Source organism: Hyla sarda, chromosome 3, assembly GCF_029499605.1.
Source record: "Hyla sarda isolate aHylSar1 chromosome 3, aHylSar1.hap1, whole genome shotgun sequence".
Classification (NCBI taxonomy): Eukaryota; Metazoa; Chordata; class Amphibia; order Anura; family Hylidae; genus Hyla; species Hyla sarda.
Window position 1 is genome coordinate 337,925,045 of NC_079191.1, and position 19,751 is coordinate 337,944,795.

Here is a 19,751-nt window from a genome sequence, read left to right on the forward strand (position 1 = left end):
ATATTGTCTCACAATGATATATTTTTTCCGTTTTGCCCTAGATTTATGGGTAAAATGACTGATGTCATTACAAAGTAGAATTGGTGGCGCAAAAAATAAGCCAGCATATGGATTTTTAGGTGCAAAATTGAAAGAGTTATGATTTTTTAAAGGTAAGGAGGAAAAAACGAAAGTGCAAAAATGGGAAAAAAAAATGGTCCTTAAGGGGTAAAACATACTTTTTTTTTTGTCAGCCAAATCTTTTACAAATATTAAAACATTTACCATATTAACCATATACACACACGTGGACCTATACCATATCATACGTTATTGCTCCTTTACACTAGAGCAGAGCAGCTGAGGGCATCCAACATATTGTCTGAGTCATTGTTCAATTTTCATTTAAATAAAGTTTTATGGCGAGCAAAGAAAAAAAAAAAAGAGGAAACGCTCTGCTTCTGCGGCTCGCTGTACGCACACGCACGGCCGTCAGACGAGCGCAGGTGTCGTCATTTCCGGTGTCCCCTCCTCCTGTTCGTGCGGCTTCCTGGCTACTGCCCCGGATGGTGTATAGCGGTAGCGGAGCTGCTGCGGCTGCTGCTCTCCTGTCACCTGACGCAGCGGCCGGCGGCCCTCTTCCTCTCCCTCCTTCTCACCCACCTCCCGTGTCGGGTTCCTCTTCCTCCTGCCCTCGGAGTTCCAGTTCGTCATCCTCTGTTCCTCGCTCTTCCCCCGGCCTCCCCGCCCCGGTGTCCCGCCCGGAGGGGGCCCGGCTGCCGAAGATGGCGGCGGGGGCTGCGGCGGGATCCGCGGAGTGGTTGGTGCTTAGAGATGGATGTCTGCAGTGTGACGAGCACGGAGTCAGCAGTCTGTCCTATCATCCGGCGCTCAACGCCATCCTGGCCGTCACTACGCGGGGCAGCATCAAAGTCATCGACGGCACGTCAGGGGCGATCCTCCAGGCGTCCGCCGTGCACGGTGAGTGCGGCATATGTCGGGGGTGGAGAGTGGCCCCGGGGACCCCTCTGCTGAGAGCAGGTGGCACCGTCCTGACCTCTTGTAGTGATCACTGTTTATCAGGGGCAGGATGACTGTCAGTGCTGATGGGTTAGAACAGATCCATGACATTCATCAGAGATAGGAGGATGCTTCACTTACACATACTGGTAGGGTTGGATTATATATATATATATATATATATATATATATATATACATATACACACACACACACATATACACACTGGTAGAGTTGTATTTTTTATATATATATATATATATATATATATATATATATTGGTAGAGCTGGATGATGTGTGTGTGTGTGTGTGTGTGTGTGTGTGTGTGTATATATATATATATTATACACACCCCATAAATCACCAGGTTGTGCTGTGACATTACTGGCACACATGAGGGCAGCTATAGACAAAGATCCCTGTTGGCGATAACATGGATCCTATGTAAACAATTATGGATGATAAGGGGCGGATCCCTGTCTGCGATTACAGGGCACTGTGGATTACTGTTAGTGGTTAATGTGTATTGCTGTGTACATCACTAGATAGCTATGAGAGGATCTACATTCTGATTATCATAATGGATGACCATGGATGCCTAGCAGTGATAATAGGCTAGACCAGTGGTCTTCAACCTGCGGACCTCCGGATGTTGCAAAACTACAACTCCCAGCATGCCCGGACAGCCGTTGGCTGTCCGGGCATGCTGGGAGTTGTAGTTTTGCAACATCCGGAGGTCTGCAGGTTGAAGACCACTGGTCTAGCCTATTATTACTGTGTATAAATGGACTGAGTAGATCCCTGTCGGCATGTGTAAGTGGATCGCTGTCAGTGTATATAGTATACAGTGATCCCTCAACTTACAATGTCCTCAACATACAATAGTTTCAACATACAATGGTCTTTTCTGGACCATTGTAAGTTGAAACAAGACAACATACAATGACAATCTGGACAAAGACAATCCAGATCTGTGAAACTTCTCAATGGCCGAGAGAACTGACCAATCAAAATGGGCAATTCTGTATGAGCAAACCCCTGTATTACTGAAGTGCATGCACTGACTGATGTTTGGTAGCTCCCCCTACAGTACAGGGAGGTATTACATGTTTCATACTCTTTACCTGTGCCAGGGTTAGCTGCTCCTTTGGACACCAGTTGAGGGAGACTCCATGTTACTTTTTTTTAGGACATTGCATGTACTGTACAGGACCCTCCTGTCCTCTACATAGACCAGTGTTTCCCAAGCAGGGTGCCCCCAGCTGGGAGTTGTAGTTTAGCAACAGCTGGAGGCTCCCTACATGGAAAACACTGACATAGACAGTGATTTACAGCTCCCAGCAGCGCTTTCTTTCTTTTATATGTAAGGATTTTCTTTATCTATATTGGTTATCTACTTATTTTTCTTTAATCCTCACTTTTTCCTATTTTTGGATGACATTTTGGGGCTTTAGAACCAATTACCAGGTTTCCATAGAGTTCTGGTCTCAACATGCAATGGTTTCAACATACAATGGTTGTAAATTGAGGGACCACTGTATAGTGCATAGGAGTGGATTCTTGTCTGCTTGTGTAAGCGGGTTAAAATGGATTCCTGTCAACATGTATACATGGGTAGGAGTGGATCCCTGTTAGTGTATATTAGCAGGTAGAAGTGGATTCCTCTCAACATATATAAGCTGGTACTAGTTGATCCCTGTCCTCATGTATAAGTAGGTAGAGGTGGATCTCTGTCAGTGTATATAAGCATTTAGTCGATTCCTAGGTAGGAGTGGATCTCTGTCAGCATGTATAAACAGGTAGGAGTGGATTCCTGTCGGTGTATTTTTAAGCATTTTGGAGTGGATTCCTGTCAGCACATATAATCAAGTAGGAGTGGATCCTTGTCAGTGTGTATAAGCAGGTAGTGAATCTCTGTCAGCGTGTGTACATAGGAACATAGGGGGAGATTTATCAAAACCTGTCCAGAGGAAAAGCTGTCCAGTTGCCCATAGAAACCAATCAGATCGCTTCTTTCATTTTGCAGAAGCCTTTTCAAAAATGAAAGAAGAGATCTGATTGGTTGCTATGGGCAACTCAGCAACTTTTCCTCTGGACAGGTTTTGATAAATCTTCCCCATAGTGTGTTGACAGATAAGAACCATTTGGCCCATCTAGTCTGCCCAATGGTTCTTATCTGCCAACACATTCAATGTTTCTGTATGTGGGTGTAAGAGTGGATTCCTGTCTGCATACATAAGCTGGTAGGAGTGGATTCCATTCAGCGTGTATCAACAGGTAGGAGTGAATCCCTGTCAGTGTATGTAAGCAGGTATAGGTAGATTTCTGTCAGCATATATAAGTGGGCAGGAGGTGATTCCTGTCAGCATGCATAATTAACAGTAAGAGTGGATTCCTGTCAACATTAGTAGGTAGGAATAGATACTTGTCAGGCTGTATATAAGTAGGTAGAAGTGGATTTCTATTTGAATGTATATGAAGGTAGGAATGGTTTCCTGTCAGCATGTATATGCAGGTAGAAGTGCATTCTAATCAGTGTATATAAGCAGGAAGGAGTGGATCCCTGTCTGCATGTATAGGTGGGTAGGAGTTGATTCATGTAAGCGTTTATCACCAGGTAGGAGTGGATTCCTCTCAGTGTATATAAGAAGGTAGGAGTGGATCCGTGTCAGTGTATATAAGCAGGTAGGAGTGGATCCCTGTCAGTGTATATAAGCAGGTAGGAGTGGATCCCTGTCAGTGTATATAAGCAGGTAGGAGTGGATCCCTGTCAGTGTATATAAGCAGGTAGGAGTGGCTTCCTATCAGTTGTTAGGAGTTGATTCCTGTCAGCATGCATAATCAGGTAGGAGTGGATCCCTGTCAGTGTATATAAGCAGGTAGGAGTGGATCCCTGTCAGTGTATATAAGCAGGTAGGAGTGGCTTCCTATCAGTTGTTAGGAGTTGATTCTTGTAAGCATGCATAATCAGGTAGGAGTGGCTTTCTGTCAGTGTATACAGTGATGTAGAAATCCTATTGCCCGATGCCTGGGACAGGTAGTTCCAGGTGCCGGTCTGGTGAATTTTTCATACATTTAGCCCTGTATCTGGCAAGCAGGGCCGGACCGTATTCCCCCCTTTATATTTATAATGCCTGTGTGAGGTGCAGATGCAGACTTGCATGGGACGCAAGTCTGCACCTCACACCGGTGCTGTGGGTGTATGGAGCGGGCTCCTGGCTCCATACCCGGCGGCCCCTGGCTGATGTATGTAGCCAGGGGCTGCCGCTAATAGCCCTGCACACAGTGAACGCCGTGGCTGGCTATTAACCTTTTAGAACGCTGCTGTCAAAGTTGATAGCGGTGTATAAAGAGATCTTATAACTATCCCTGGTGGTCTAGTGGGGTGGTCACCCACCTCCCGCAGTGCAATCGCACAGGGGGAGGGGGGGGGGGTGCAATCGCACAGGGGGAGGGGGGGGGTGCAATCCACTGTGGAGGTAGCCGGAGGGCTCACCTCTTTATCCTTGGCTGTCCCCTTGGATCTGTATTTGGTTCAGCCGGCCAGGCTCAACCAAATGAACACAGATCAATGGAGTTCAATAGAGCTGCATTGATCTGTATGAGGAATCTAATGATTCCTCCTAATAGTGTATAAAAAAAAAAAAAAAAAAAAAAAAAAGTTTTAAACACCCATTAACCCCTTTCATATTAAAAGTTCATATCACCCCCCCTTTTCCTAGTTTCCATGTAAAAAAAAAATGGTCAATGGCGTTAACGTTAAAAAAATATACAAAATCATAGAATGATGTTTTTTATGTTTGTAACATCATATCCCAGAAAAAAAAAAGTAAAAAAGTGTTAGTCAGATCAATACCAAAATGGTACCTATACAAACAGCAGATTATGGCCCAAAAAATGAACCATCATACAGCTTGGTATATATATTTCAGGAATGAAAAAAAAAAAAAATGTTTTATTAGTAAAACATGAAGGAAACTAAACAAATTTGGTATTGGTGTAATCAGGCCGACCTAAAGTATCAAAATAACTTGTAAGTTTGACCACAAGGTGATTGGTGAAAAAAAAAAATATTTTTTTTTTCAATCTCACATCACAAATATAATTTTTTTTTTTGTATCAGAGCATAAGTTATGGAAAAATGAAAGGTGTTATTACAAAGTATAATTCATCCTGCAAAAAACAAGCCTCATATGGTCCTGTAGATGGAAAATAAGAATTATGGCTATTATAGGACGAGGAGGAAAAAACTAAAGTGCAGAAACTAATAAAGATCATATTTACAGGCTATTTTGGTTAAAATTATTTTGTCTACCAGGACAAATGGATTTTCACGGGGGACAAGTACCGTAGATTGTGTTCTGTTTTAGTCCCTTGGACAAGTATTTTTATTTCCACACCCCTGGTATTTATAATTGGGTAGAAGTGGATCCCTGTCAGCATGTATATGTCGGTAGTAGTGGATTCCTGTTGGTGTGTATAAGCAGATAGAAATGGATTTCTGAAGCTTTTAGGAGTTGATAACTCTCAGCATTCATAAGCAGGTAGGAGTGGATCCCTGTCATCATAAATTAACGGGTAGGAATGGATTCCTATCACCATGTAAATGCAGTTAGGTCAGTGTACTTAAGCAGGTAGGAGTGGATTCCTGTCAGCATGTATCAGCAGGTAGGAGTAGATCCCTGCCAGCGTATATAAACAGGTAGAAGTGCATTTTGGTCAGTGTATACAAACAGGTAGGAGTGGATTCCTGTCATCATGTATATGCAGGTAGGTCAGTGAATTTAAGCATGTAGGAGTAGATTCCTCTCAGCATATATATGCAGGTAGGAGTGGATTCCGGTGAGTGTATATAAGCAGGTAGGAGTGGATCCCTGTCAGCGTGTATCAGCAGGTAGGTCAGTGTATTTAAGCAGGTAGGAGTGGATCCCTGTCAGTGTATACAGTATAAGCAGGTAGGAGTGGATTCCTATCAGTGTATATAAGCAGGTAGGAGTGGATCGCTGTTAGTGTATGTACACAAGTAGGAGTGGATTCCGGTGAGTGTATATAAGCAGGTAGGAGTGGATTCCTGTCTGTGTATATAAGCGGGTAGAAGTAGATTCCTTTTAGCCTAAATAAGCAGCTAGGAGTGGTTTTCTGTCATAATATATAAGTGGATAGGAGAGGATCCCTGTCGCTATTTTGTGTGAAGTATAGAGGCTGCCGTTTAAAAAAAAACGTATGGTGCGGGCTAATTACAGTCATTGACCTCTTTGTAGTTCAGCTTCTTGCCCCCTACTGCAGAACACAGATAACTGTTACTTTTATAAATATATACACTGCTCAAAAAAATAAAGGGAACACTTAAACAACACAATGTAACTCCAAGTCAATCACACTTCTGTGAAATCACACTGTCCACTCAGGAAGCAACACTGATTGACAATCAATTTCACATGCTGTTGTGCAAATGGAACAGACAACAGGTGGAAATTATAGGCAATTAGCAAGACACCCCCAATAAAGGAGTGGTTCTGCAGGTGGTGACCACAGACCTTCTCAGTTCCTATGCTCCCTGGCTGATATTTTGGTCACTTTTGAATGCTGGCGGTGTTTTCACTCTAGTGGTAGCATGAGACGGAGTCTACATCCCACACAAGTGGCTCAGGTAGTGCAGCTCATCCAGGATGGCACATCAATGCGAGCTGTGGCAAGAAGGTTTGCTGTGTCTGTCAGCGTAGTGTCCAGAGCATGGAGGCGCTACCAGGAGACAGGCCAGTACCTCAGGAGACGTGGAGAAGGCCGTAGGAGGGCAACAACCCAGCAGCAGGACCGCTACCTCTGCCTTTGTGCAAGGAGGAGCACTGCTAGAGCACTGCAAATGACCTCCAGCAGTCCAAAAATGTGCATGTATGTGTCCAATCAAATGGTCAGAAACAGACTCTGTGAGGGTGGTATGAGGGCCCGATGTCCACAGGTGGGAGTTGTGCTTACAGACCAACACCGTGCAGGACCTTTGGCATTTGCCAGATAACACCAAGATTGGCAAATTCGCCACTGGCGCCCTGTGCTCTTCACAGATGAAAGCAGGTTCACACTGAGCACATGTGACAGATGTCACAGAGTCTGGAGACGCTTTGGAGAACATTCTGCTGCCTGCAACATCCTCCAGCATGACCAGTTTGGCGGTGGGTCAGTAATGGTGTGGGGTGACATTTCTTAAGGGGGCAGCACAGCCCTCCATGTGCTTGCCAGAGGTAGCCTGACTGCCAGTAGGTACTGAGATGAGATCCTCAGACCCCTTGTGAGACCATATGCTGGTGCGGTTGGCCCTGGGTTCCTCCTAATGCAAGACAATGCTAGACCTCATGTGGCTGGAGTGTGTCAGCAGTTCCTGTAAGAGGAAGGCATTGATGCGATGGACTGGCCCACCCGTTCCCCAGACCTGAATCCGATTGAGCACATCTGGGACATCATGTCTCGCTCCATCCACCAACGCCACCACAGACTGTCCAGGAGCATGCCCAGCTCATCAGGAGCATGCCCAGGTGTTGTAGGGAGGTCATACGGGCACTTGGAGGCCACACACACTACTGAGCCTCATTTTGACTTGTTTTAAGGACATTACATCAAAGTTGGATCAGCCTGTAGTGTGGTTTTCCACTGTGATTTTGAGTGTGACTCCATATCCAGACCTCCATGGGTTAATAAATTTGATTTCCATTGATAATTTTTGTGTGATTTTGTCAGCACATTCAACTATGTAAAGACGAAAGTATTTCATACGATTAGTTCATTAATTCAGATCTAGGATATGTTATCTTAGTGTTCCCTTAATTTTTTTGAGCAGTATATAAGGCTATGTTCGCATGGTGGAATGTCTAGCCAGCGCTAGGGCTTCTTGGAAATGCCCCTTCTCAAAAACGAGAGAGAAAAAACCAAACAGGGTGCGCTCTCTTGTGTAGTATATTAATTGCTGTGTAAACCCTCCACCGCACCAAAGTGATAGACTGAATGTAAAGAATTGGAAAAAGTGTCAGGTTCAACTCAAATATAGGTACCAGATGGGATGATAGAGCTGCTGCACTCCGACCCTATCCTACTCCCAGACAGAGCGGATATAAAATAGTGATGGAAGACACCAAGCAAAAAGTGGTCTAGGAGGCGCTGCTTAGTGTAAAGGCAATTACGACCACAGTCAAGCACAGGACAACATGTAGTTTTATTTTGTACAATTTTGACAACTTGTTGCGGCACCATACTGTGCCTTCCTCAGGTCCACCAGATATACCCCAAAGGACTGTAAAAACAAGTTGGGGTGCTGGTATAATCCTGCCGAGATTCTGTGCTGCCGAGGTCTGCAAACGGGCAAGCTAGGGGAGTTACATCACTACCTTATAGACTACAATGCATTTCCTTGCGGAATTTGCAAAAACATTGAGCATGTTCAATGGTTTTTGCGGATGCCATATTCACGATTTCTGTGGAAGATGTTGTAGGTTGTTGCACCTTTTAGAACATAAATTGCATTGTTTTAGTATAATATATATATTTGGGTTAATCATTTGCAAATTTGTGCATTTTTAATGTAAAATTTTTTGGGAATCAGGGATGTGGAATTCCTTTCGTCCGATGCCGGGACATGCACTTCTGGGCGCCGGCCAGGTGAATTTTTCTAGCCCTTAGCAGGGCCGGACCTGACAAGTGCGGTGGCGGTCAGCAGTCTATATGGAGCGGGCTCCCGACTCGTGTCCGCTCCATACTCAGCAGCTAATAGACAGCATGCGGCGATCGCTGCGGCTGCCTATTAACCCTTTAGATCGCCGCTATAAAAGCTGACAGCGGCATCTAAAGGGACATGTGAATGGTGGGCTAGTGGTGTGGATCGCTTACCTCTGCTTCCCTGCTGTCCAGTGGCTCTGTTATTGATAGAGCCTATTCCAGCCAGGCTCTATGAATGGAACACAGAGCACACAGATCAATGGAGTTCAATAGAACTCTATTGATCTGTATGAGGAATCTCTAATATATCTAATGATTCCTCCTAAAAGTCTAATAAAGTGTAAACAAAAAAAAAAAGTTTTAATAAAAGTTTAAAAGACGCATATTAACCCCTTCCATGTTAGAAGTTCAGATCACCCCCTTTTCCTATATAAAAACATGTAAACATAATAAACATATTTAGTATTGCTGCGTGCGTAATTGTACGAACTATTAAAATATATTCTGTATCCCTTACAGTAAATGACGTAAATGTAAAAAAAAATACCAAACCACAGAATTGCAATTTTTATAATATCCCAGAAAAAAAGTTAGAGATAAAAAAAAAAAGTCAGATCAATACCAAAATGGTACCAATACAAAAAACTGATTATGGCGAAAAAAAAGAGCCCTCATACAGCCTGGTATGTGAAAAAAAGTTTAAAAAAAATAAAAATAAGCTACAGGGGTCAAAAAATGGCAATAAAAAAAATACAAAAAAATTTCACATTTTTTTAAATTAGTAAAACATGACGGAAACTATACAAGTCTGGTATTGCTGTAATCAGGCGACCTAAAGAATCAAAACAACATGTTCGCTCAACCACAAGGTAAATGGTGTATAAAAGAAAACCACCATATTTGCACAATTTATCTTTTACTATTTTAATTTTAAATTCACGGATTATATATATATATATATATATATATATATATATATATAAAATATATATATATTTTTTTTTTTAATGCATCATTATAGTAATTTATGGCTATTATAGGGCGAGGAGGAAAAAACTAGTGTAAAAGCGAAAATTGGCTTGAACAAGTGGATCGTCATGAGGGACAAGTAGATTTTGCTCCGTTTTAGTCCCGTGGACAAGTAGTTTTTTATTAAATTCCCACATCCCTGGGAATGGTTTTTTTTGTATTGTTTTCCTTCCTATAGGCTATGTGGTACTTGAAAAACATCTGAAAAATGCATGTAACAAATGCAATAAATAGGGGAAAAAATGGCTAAATAAAGCAATAAAATCTGCTTCAAAAATGTTAGTAATGAAAAAAAATGGTAAGAAGGTGGCCTACTACCATTAACTTGTCAGTAACACATGGAGAACGTTATATCTAGTTGTATGTAAGGAATGAAGAGGTCAGTGAGTGTGTGACATCTGTTTGCTGTAGGTAATTGTAGTAATGGTGTAGTAGGGGGGAGTATCCCCATGAAGTGCAGTTAAGGACAGGAACAGAACTGGACAACATTAGATGAGCAGGCTGTGTATCGTACAGGGTTCCAATAGACTATATAAATACATGCACTATCTATACATAGACCTTTATGTGTACATGATACATATTGCAAAATAAAGCTATTAAAGTGGTTTATTTATTTATTTTTACTAATTAAAACAGATACTGTTACATAGGCCCAGGTTTCTGCCTGAAACCAGAACCCTCATTTGCCCATAGCAACTAATCACAGGCTCAGCTGTCCGATCTTAACCCCTTAAGGACGCTGCCTGTTTTTACCTTAAAGGGGTATTTCAGGAAAGAGATTTTTATTTGATATCAACTCGCTCCGGAAAGTTAAAGGGGTACTCAGGTGGAAAACTCATTTTTTTTAAATTTATTTTTTTTAAATCAACTGGTGGCAGAAAGTTAATCAGATATGTAAATTACTATTAAAAAATCTTAATCCTTCCAGTACTTATTAGCTGCTGAATGCTACAAAGGAAATTATTTTCTTTTTGGAACACAGAGCTCTCTGCTGAATCACGAGTGCATTGCTCTCTGCTGACATCTCTGTCCATTTTAAGAGAAAATCCCCATAGCAAACATATGCTGCTCTGGACAGAGATGTCAGCAGAGAGCACTGTGTTCCAAAAAGAAAATAATTTCCTTTGTAGTTTTCAGCAGCTAATAAGTACTGGAAGGATTAATATTTTTTTTTTTTTTATAGAAGTAATTTACAAATCTGTTTAACTTTCTGTAATACCCCTTTTTCATGGAATACCCCTTTAACCCCTTAAGGACCCAGCCAATTTTCACTGTAGGCCATTTTTTGCACATCTGACCACTTTCACTTTAACCCCTTAAGGACCGGAGGTTTTTCCGTTTTTGCATTTTCCCTTTTTGCTCCTTGCCTTTAAAAAATCATAACTCTTTCAAATTTACACCTAAAAATCCATATGATGGCTTATTTTTTGCGCCACCAATTCTACTTTGTAATGACGTCAGTCATTTTGCCCAAAAATCTATGGTGAAGCGGGAAAAAAAATCATTGTGCGACAAAATTGAAAAAAAACGCTGTTTTGTAACTTTTGGGGGCTTCCGTTTCTACGTAGCACATTTTTCGGTAAAAATGACACCTTATCATTATTCTGTAGGTCCATACGATTAAAATGATACCCTACTTATATAGGTTTGATTTTGTCGGACTTCTGGAAAAAATCATAACTACATGCAGGAAAATTAATACGTTTAAAATTGTCATCTTCTGACCCCTATAACTTTTTTATTTTTCCGTGTATGGGGCGGTATGAGGGCTAATTTTTTGCGCCGTGATCTGAAGTTTTTAACGGTACCATTTTTGCATTGATAGGACTTATTGATCACTTTTTATTCATTTTTAAATGATATAAAAAGTGACCAAAAATGCACTATTTTGGACTTTGGAATTTTTTTGCGCGCACGCCATTGACCGAGCAGTTTAATTAATGATATATTTTCATAATTCGGACATTTCCGCACGCGGTGATACCACATATTTTTATTTTTATTTACACTTTTTTTTTTTTTATTGGAAAAGGGGGATGATTCAAACTTTTAATAGGGGAGGAGTTAAATGATCTTTAATCACTTTTTTTTTGCAGTGTTATAGGTCCCATAGGGACCTATAACACTGCACACACTGATCTTCTATGTTGATCACTGGTTTCTCATAAGAAACCAGTGATCAACGATTCTGCCGCATGACTGCTCATGCCTGGATCTCAGGCACTGAGCAGTCATTCGGCGATCGGACAGCGAGGAGGCAGGAAGGGGCCCTCCCGCTGTCCTGTCAGCTGTTCGGGATGCCGCGATTAGCCGCGGCTATCCCGAACAGCTCGACTGAGCTAGTCGGGAACTTTCACTTTTAGCCGCGCGGCTCAGCTCTGATCGGCGATGGCGATTGGCGCTGCGCGCTATTAGAGGCGGGTCCCGGTTTCACTATGACGCCGGGCCCGTCGTGATATGACGCGGGGTTACTGTGTAACCCCGCGTTATATCAGAAGAGCAGGACCAAGGACGTACCGGTACGTCCTTGGTCCTTAAGGGGTTAAGCATTAATAACTCTGGGATGCTTTTACCTTTCATTCTGATTCAGAGATTGTTTTTTCGTGACATATTCTACTTTATGATAGTGGTAAAATTTTGTCTATACTTGCATCATTTCTTGGTGAAAAATGCAAAAATTTTATGGAAAAATTCAAAAATTTTATGGAAAAATTCAAAAATTTTATGAAAAAATTCAAAAATTTTATGAAAAAATTGAAAATTTAGCATTTTCTTTTTTACTTTGAAGCTCTCTTCTTATAAGGAAAATGACTATTCCAAATAAATGATATATTGATTCACATATACAATATGTCTACTTTATGTTTCCATCATAAAGTTGACATATTTTTACTTTTGGAAGACATCAGAAGGCTTCAAAGTATAGCAGCAATTTTCCAATTTTTCACAAAATTTTCAAAATCGAAATTTGTTGGGGACCAGTTCTCTTTTGAAGTGGATTTGAAGGGCCTTCATATTAGAAATACCCCACAAATGACCCCCGTTATAAAAACTGCACCCCTCAAAGTATTCAAAATGACATTCAAAAGGTTTAACCCTTTAGGTGTTTCACAGGAATAGCAGCAAAGTGAAGGAGAAAATTCAAAATCTTCATTTTTTACACTGGCATGTTCTTGTAGACCCAGTTTTTGAATTTTTACAAGGGGTAAAAGGCGAGAAATCTTCCTAAAATGTGTAACCCAATTTCTCTCGAGTAAGAAAATACCTCATGTGTATGTCAAGTGTTCGGCGGGCCCCGTAGAGGGCTCAGAAGGGAAGGAGCGATTTTGGAGAGTGAGTTTTTCTGAAATGGTTTTTGGGGGGCATGTCACATTTAGGAAGCCCCTATGGTGCCAGAACAGCAAAAAAAAAAAAAACACATGGCATACTATTTTGTAAACTACACCCCTCAAGGCACGTAACAATGGGTCCATTGAGCCTTAACACCCCACAGGTGTTTGATGACTTTTCGTTAAAGTTGGATGTGTAAATGATTTTTTTTTTTTCACTAAAATGCTAGTTTTCCCTCAAATGTAACATTTTTACAAGGGATAATAGGATAAAATGCCCCCCAAAATTTGTAACCACATATCTTCTGAGTATGGAAATACCCCATGTTAGGACGTAAAATGCTTTGCGGGCGAACTACAATGCTCAGAAGAGAAGGAGTCACATTTGGCTTTTGAAAAGCAAATTTTGCTGAAATGGTTTTTGGGGGGCATGTCGCATTTAGGAAGCCCCTATGGTGCCAAGACAGCAAAAAAATTGTTTGGAATGGAAGTCAGGGGCTATGTGCGTTTACAAAGCCCCCTGTGGTACCAGAACAGTGGACCCCCCCCCTCCACATGTGACCCTATTTTGGAAACTACACCCCTCACAGAATTTAATAAGGGGTACAGTGAGCATTTACACCCCACTGGCATTTGACAGATCTTTGGAACAGTGGGATGTGCAAATGAAAAATTACATTTTTAATTTTCACAGACCACTGTTCCAAAAATCTGTCAGACACCTGTGGGGCGTAAATGCTCACTATACCCCTTATTTGTAAACACGCGTGGCCTTCAGTTCCGAACAAATTTTCTCTTCAAAAGCCCAATGGTGCTCCTTCTCTTCTGAGCATTGTAGTTCGCCTGCAGAGCACTTTACATCCACATATGGGGTATGTTCTTACTCAGATGAAATGGGGTTACAAATTTTGGGGGGCTTTTTTTTCCTATTTTCCATTGTAAAAATGAAAAATTTAGGGTAACGCCAGCATTTTAGTGAAATTTTTTTAAATAATGAAAATTCTTCAAAGTTGGAGGGAAAAATTTAACACCTATGGGGTGTTAAGGCTCACTATACCCCTTGTTACGTTATGTGAGGGGTGTAGTTTCCAAAATGTGGTCACATGTGGGTATTTCTTTTTTTGCGTTTTTGTCAGAACCGCTGTAAAATCATTCACCCCTGTGCAAATCCCCAATTTAGGCCTCAAATGTACATGGTGCACTCTCACTCCTGAGCCTTCTTGTGCACCCACAGAGCATTTTACGGTCACTTATGGGGTATTTCCGTACTCAGGAGAAATCGCGTTACAAATTTTGGGGGGCATTTTTTCCTTTTAATGCTCGTGAATATAAAAAGTATGGGGAAACACCAGCATGTTAGTGTAATTTTTTTTTACACTAACAAGCTGGTGTAGCCCCCAACTTTTCCTTTTCATAAGGAGTAAAAGGAGAAAAAGCCCCCCAAAATTTGTAGTGCAATTTCTCCCGAGTACGGAGATACCCCATATGTGGCCCTAAACTGTTTCCTTGAAATAAGACAGGGCTCCGAAGTGAGAGAACGCCATGCGCATTTGAGGACTAAATTAGGGATCGCATAGGGGTGGACATAGGGGTGTTCTACACCAGTGATACCGAAACAGGGTGCCTCGAGCTGTTGCTAAATTCCCAGCATGCCTGGACAGTGAGTGGCTGTCCGGAAATGCTGGGAGTTGCGGTTTGCAACAGCTGGAGGCTCCGTTTTGGAAACACTGCCATACAATACGTTTTTCATTTTTATTGGGGGGTGGGGTGTATATGTAGTGTTTGTGTAGTGTTTTTAGGGTACATTCGCACTGGCATGTTATGATGCGTTTCCCGCTAGGAGTTTGTGCTGCAGCGAAAAATTTGCCGTAGCCCAAACCTGAAGCAGGAAACAAACTGTAAACCTGCCCGTGTGAATGTACCCTGTACGTTCACATGGGGGGGGGGGGGGCAAACCTCCAGCTGCTTCAAAACTACAGCTCACAGCATGTACTGACAGACCGTGCATGCTGGGAGTTGTACTTTTGCAACAGCTGGAGGCACACTGGTTGGAAAACCTTCAGTTACCTAACTCAGTATTTTCCAACCAGTGTGCCTCCAGCTGTTACAAAACTCCAACTCCCAGCATGTACTGATCGCCGAAGGGCATGCTGGGAGATAAAGTTATGCAATAGCTGGAGGTACACAATTACTACTCCCAGCATGCCGAGACAGCTTTTTGGGCATGCTGGGATTTGCAGTTTTGCAACATCTGGAGGGCTACAGTTTTAGAGAACACTGCAAAGTGATCTCCAAACTGTGGTCCTCCAGCTGTTGCAAAACTACAAATCCCAGCATGCCCAGACAGCAAACGGCTGTTTGGGCATGCTAGGAGTTGTAGTTTTGCAAGATCTGGAGATCTGTTGCAAAACTACATATTCCAGCATGCCCAAACAGCTGTCTGGGCATGCTGGGAGTTGTAGTTTTGCAACATCTGCAGGGCTACAGTTAGAGTCCACTATATAGTGGTCTCAAACAGTACCCTCCAGATGTTGCTAGGCAACTCACCGGCTTCTGTACGATCCAGCCGCACGACGTCGCCACCCGCCGATCTCCGTCGCCCGCAGCCTCAGTCTCCCGCCCGGACGGGTAAGTGGATCTTTGGCGCCGGTCTCTGTCGTTTCCCAGTCCTGCCCCACCTATTGTGGGTGGGCAGGACGGGGAAAATTAAAGTTAACCCCCCGCCCCCGATCTGCTATTGGTGGTCACGTCTAGACCACCAATAGCAGGGATAGGAGGGGTGGCACCCCTGCCACCTCACTCCTATCCCTTCAGGGGATTGTAGGTGTCTTAGAGAACTGCGATCCCCCTTACATTCCGGGTCACTATAGACCCGTAATGACCCGGAATCGCGCAAATAGCAAGTGTGAATTCACTTGCGATTTGCCGCTATCGCCGACATGGGGTGGTCTGATGACCCCCCTGGGCGTTTGCACGGGATGCCTGCTGAATGATTTCAGCAGGCATCCCGGTCCGATCCCCGCCCGGAGCACGGCGGGTACCGGAACTGCCCATGACGTAACTGTACGTCCTGGGTCCTTAAGACCCAGGGTGTCGGGACGTAACGTTACGTCATGGGTCCTGTAGGGGTTAATGATCATGCCCAATTTTTTAAATGTGGTATGTGTATCTAAGTGGTGATACCTCTGACATGCTTCTAATTCTGAGATAGTTTTGTCGTGAAATTTTGTACTTTGTATTAGTAGTAAATCTTTGTTGATTTATGCAGCATTTTTTTGTAAAAAAAAAAACTAGAAAAATTGAAAAACAGACCACTTCTCAGTTCCTATGCTTCCTGGCTGATGTTTTGTCACTTTTGAATGCTGGCGGTACTTTCACTCTAGTGGTAGCATGAGGCAGAGTCTACAACCCACACAAGTGGCTCAGGTAGTGCAGCTCATCCAGGATGGCACATCAATGCGAGCTGTGGCAAGAAGGTTTGCTGTGTCTGTCAGCGTAGTGTCCAGAGCATGGAGGCGCTACCAGGAGACAGGCCAATACATCAGGAGATGTTGAGGAGGTGTAGGAGGGCAGCAACCCAGCAGCAGGACCGCTACCTCCACCTTTGTGCATGGAGGAGCAGGAGGAGCACTGCCAGAGCCCTGCAAAATGACCTCTAGCAGGCCATAAATGTGCATGTGTCCACTCAAACGGTCAGAAACAGACTCCATGAGGGTGGTAAGAGGGCCGAATGTCTACAAGTGTGGGTTGTGCTTACAGCCCAACATTGTGCAGGATGTTTGGCATTTGCCAGAGAACACCAAAATTGGCAAAATTGCCACTAGCGGCCTGTGCTCTTCACAGATTAAAGCAGGTTCACACTGAGCACATGTGACAGACGTGACAGAGTCTGGAGATGCCGTGGAACGTTCTGCTGCCTGCAACATCCTCCAGCATGACCAGTTTGGCGGTGGGTCAGTAATGGTGTGGGGTGGCATTTCTTTGGGGGGGGGGGGGGGGGGGCTGCACAGCCCGCCATGTGCTTGCCAGAGTTAGCCTGACTGCCATTAGGTACCAAGATGAGATCCTCAGACCCCTTGTGAGACCATATGCTGGTGCGGTTGGCCCTGGGTTCCTCCTAATGCAAGACAATGCTAGACCTCATGTGGCTGGAGTGTGTGTCAGCAGTTCCTGCTAGAGGAAGGCATTGATGCTATGGACTGGCCCGCCCGTTCCCCAGACCTGAATCCGATTGAGCACATTTGGGACATCATGTCTCGCTCCATCCACCAATGCCACATTTCACCACAGACTGTCCAGGAGTTGGCAGATGCTTTAGTCCAGGTCTGGGAGGACATCCCTCAGGAGACCATCCGCCACCTCATTAGGAGCATGTCCAGGTGTTGTAGGGAGGTCATACGGGCACGTGGAGGCCACACACACTACTGACCCTCATTTTGACTTGTTTTAAGAACATTACATAAAGTTGGATCAGCCTGTAGTGTGGTTTTCCACTCTGATTTTGTGTGACTCCATATCCAGACCTCCATGGGTTGATAAATTGGATTTCCATTGATAATATTTGTGTGATTTTGTTGTCAGCACATTCAATTATGTAAAGACAAAAGTATTTAATATGGTTAGTTCATTCATTCAGATCTAGGATGTTATCTTAGTGTTCTCTTTTTTGAGCAGTGTACAAGCATACCATACTCTGCTACTACAAGTGTATGCATTTCCCTGCCTACCGGTAGAGTAGACTAAGCAAGAGGAGGGTGTGGAGCTGGAGGCCTGCAAAGCTGACTGTGACCCAGATATGACGTCATCAGGAAGTTCCTTATGTTAATAAACAAGCGCACATCAGGAAAGCAGCAGAGGATGCCACATGGCATGGAGGCAAGAAAAAGGTTGATACAACCCATTAAACTGTCCATACTGCCACCAGTCAATCTGTTTGCTTCAGTTGGGGTCAGTTCAGTTTATGGCATATGTAGCTCCATTTTTGTATTTATTCCTACTCCTGTATATTTTCTCAAGATGACCTTTGATTTCTTCATTTTGTAATACAAGTGGCGTTGGATTTTCTACAGTGCTGCATTATTTTCTTATTGTGCTGATTGCGTAAAATGAATTTGACCTACAGGTTGTGGCAGAAAGTGCCAAGTAAACATATTAAACCTGCTCAGAGATGTGACTTTTATTCCCAATTAGTTTTTTCTGTTTTTTTTTTTTTTTATACAAATGTTTAAGCTTTACTGAAAAACTCTTAAAGTGTAATTGGTTATAGATCCTCAGTTTTAAGCAGCACTGGTGTTTGGAAATTTTGGGGTTAGGTTTGGGTACTCCATTTGGCTTCTTCTGGCCTAACTGACTTATGTGCCCCATACATTTCTATTGCCCAAATATCCTGTTTTGAAGTAATTGTCTTAAACATGATATGAAAACAGCCTGGAGTGCTGTCCCTTGCACGCGTGGCGTTCTCCATTCATTCCCGTGTAGTTGGACGCTCTACGATCACCATATTGGGGCACTAATTCCTCTTTTTAGGCTTGGTTTGGCCAAACGCGCGCGCGTATGTATGAACGTGTGTGTGTGTGTGTGTGTGTGTGTGTGTGTGTGTGTATATATATATATTATATAATTTTCTTTATTTATAGCAATATAGAGAAGGAGGAGCACAGTGTTATGCACAGATGTGTGAATAAACCCATATATATATATATTCTGGTACAAAGGGTCTCCTGATGTGAGGTGCTCTATACTCATTAACTATATCCTCTAGGGCTGGTGGTGTAAAAATAATTACCGTATATACTCGAGTATAAGCCGAGTTTTTCAGCACGATTTTTCGTGCTGAAAACACCCCCTCGGCTTATACTCGAGTGAACTCCCCCACCCGCAGTGGTCTTCAACCTGCGGACTTCCAGAGGTTTCAAAACTACAACTCCCAGCAAGCCAGGGCAGCCATCGGCTGTCCGGGCTTGCTGGGAGTTGTAGTTTTGAAACCTCCGGAGGTCCGCAGGTTGAAGACCACTGCGGCCTTCAACATCATCCAGCCCCCTCTCACCCCCTTTAGTTCTGAGTACTCACCTCCGCTCGGCGCTGGTCCGGTCCTGCAGGGCTGTCCGGTAAGGAGGTGGTCCGGTGAGGAGGTGGTCCGGGCTGCTATCTTCACCGGGGAGGCCTCTTCTAAGCGCTTCGGGCCCGGCCTCAGAATAGTCACGTTGCCTTGACAATGACGCAGATGCGTCGTTGTCTAGGCAACGGCTCTATTCCGGGCCGGAAGCGCGGAGAAGAGGCGCCCCCGGTGAAGATAGCAGCCCGGACCACCTCCTCACCGGACCACCTCCTTACCGGACAGCCCTGCAGGACCGGACCAGCGCCGAGCGGAGGTGAGTACTCAGAACTAAAGGGGGTGAGAGGGGGCTGGATGATGTTGAAGGCCGCAGTGGTCTTCAACCTGCGGACCTCCGGAGGTTTCAAAACTACAACTCCCAGCAAGCCCGGACAGCCGATGGCTGCCCGGGCTTGCTGGGAGTTGTAGTTTTGAAACCTCTGGAGGTCCGCATGTTGAAGGCTGCAGTGGTCTTCAACCTGCGGACCTCCGGAGGTTTCAAAACTACAACTCCCAGCAAGCCCGGACAGCCGATGGCTGCCCGGGCTTGCTGGGAGTTGTAGTTTCGAAACCTCTGGAGGTCCGCATGTTG

General features: G+C 43.7%; 1 protein-coding gene across 7 annotated transcripts in view; it reads left to right on the forward strand.

Annotated features, from left to right (window-relative positions):
* The first annotated feature begins 409 nt into the window (after window positions 1-409).
* Window positions 410-19,751, forward strand: part of BIRC6 (baculoviral IAP repeat containing 6) — a 338,837-nt gene continuing 319,495 nt past the window's right edge. For 4 of the 7 annotated variants that reach the window (XM_056567396.1, XM_056567399.1, XM_056567401.1 and 1 more), the window contains exon 1: window positions 414-960. In XM_056567396.1, the coding sequence (XP_056423371.1) occupies window positions 546-960 (415 nt within the window). In that variant the 5' untranslated portion in view covers window positions 414-545. Of the gene's footprint in view, window positions 961-19,751 lie in introns of all 7 variants that reach the window. The other 3 variants (XM_056567403.1, XM_056567397.1, XM_056567400.1) reach the window with 3 other exon arrangements.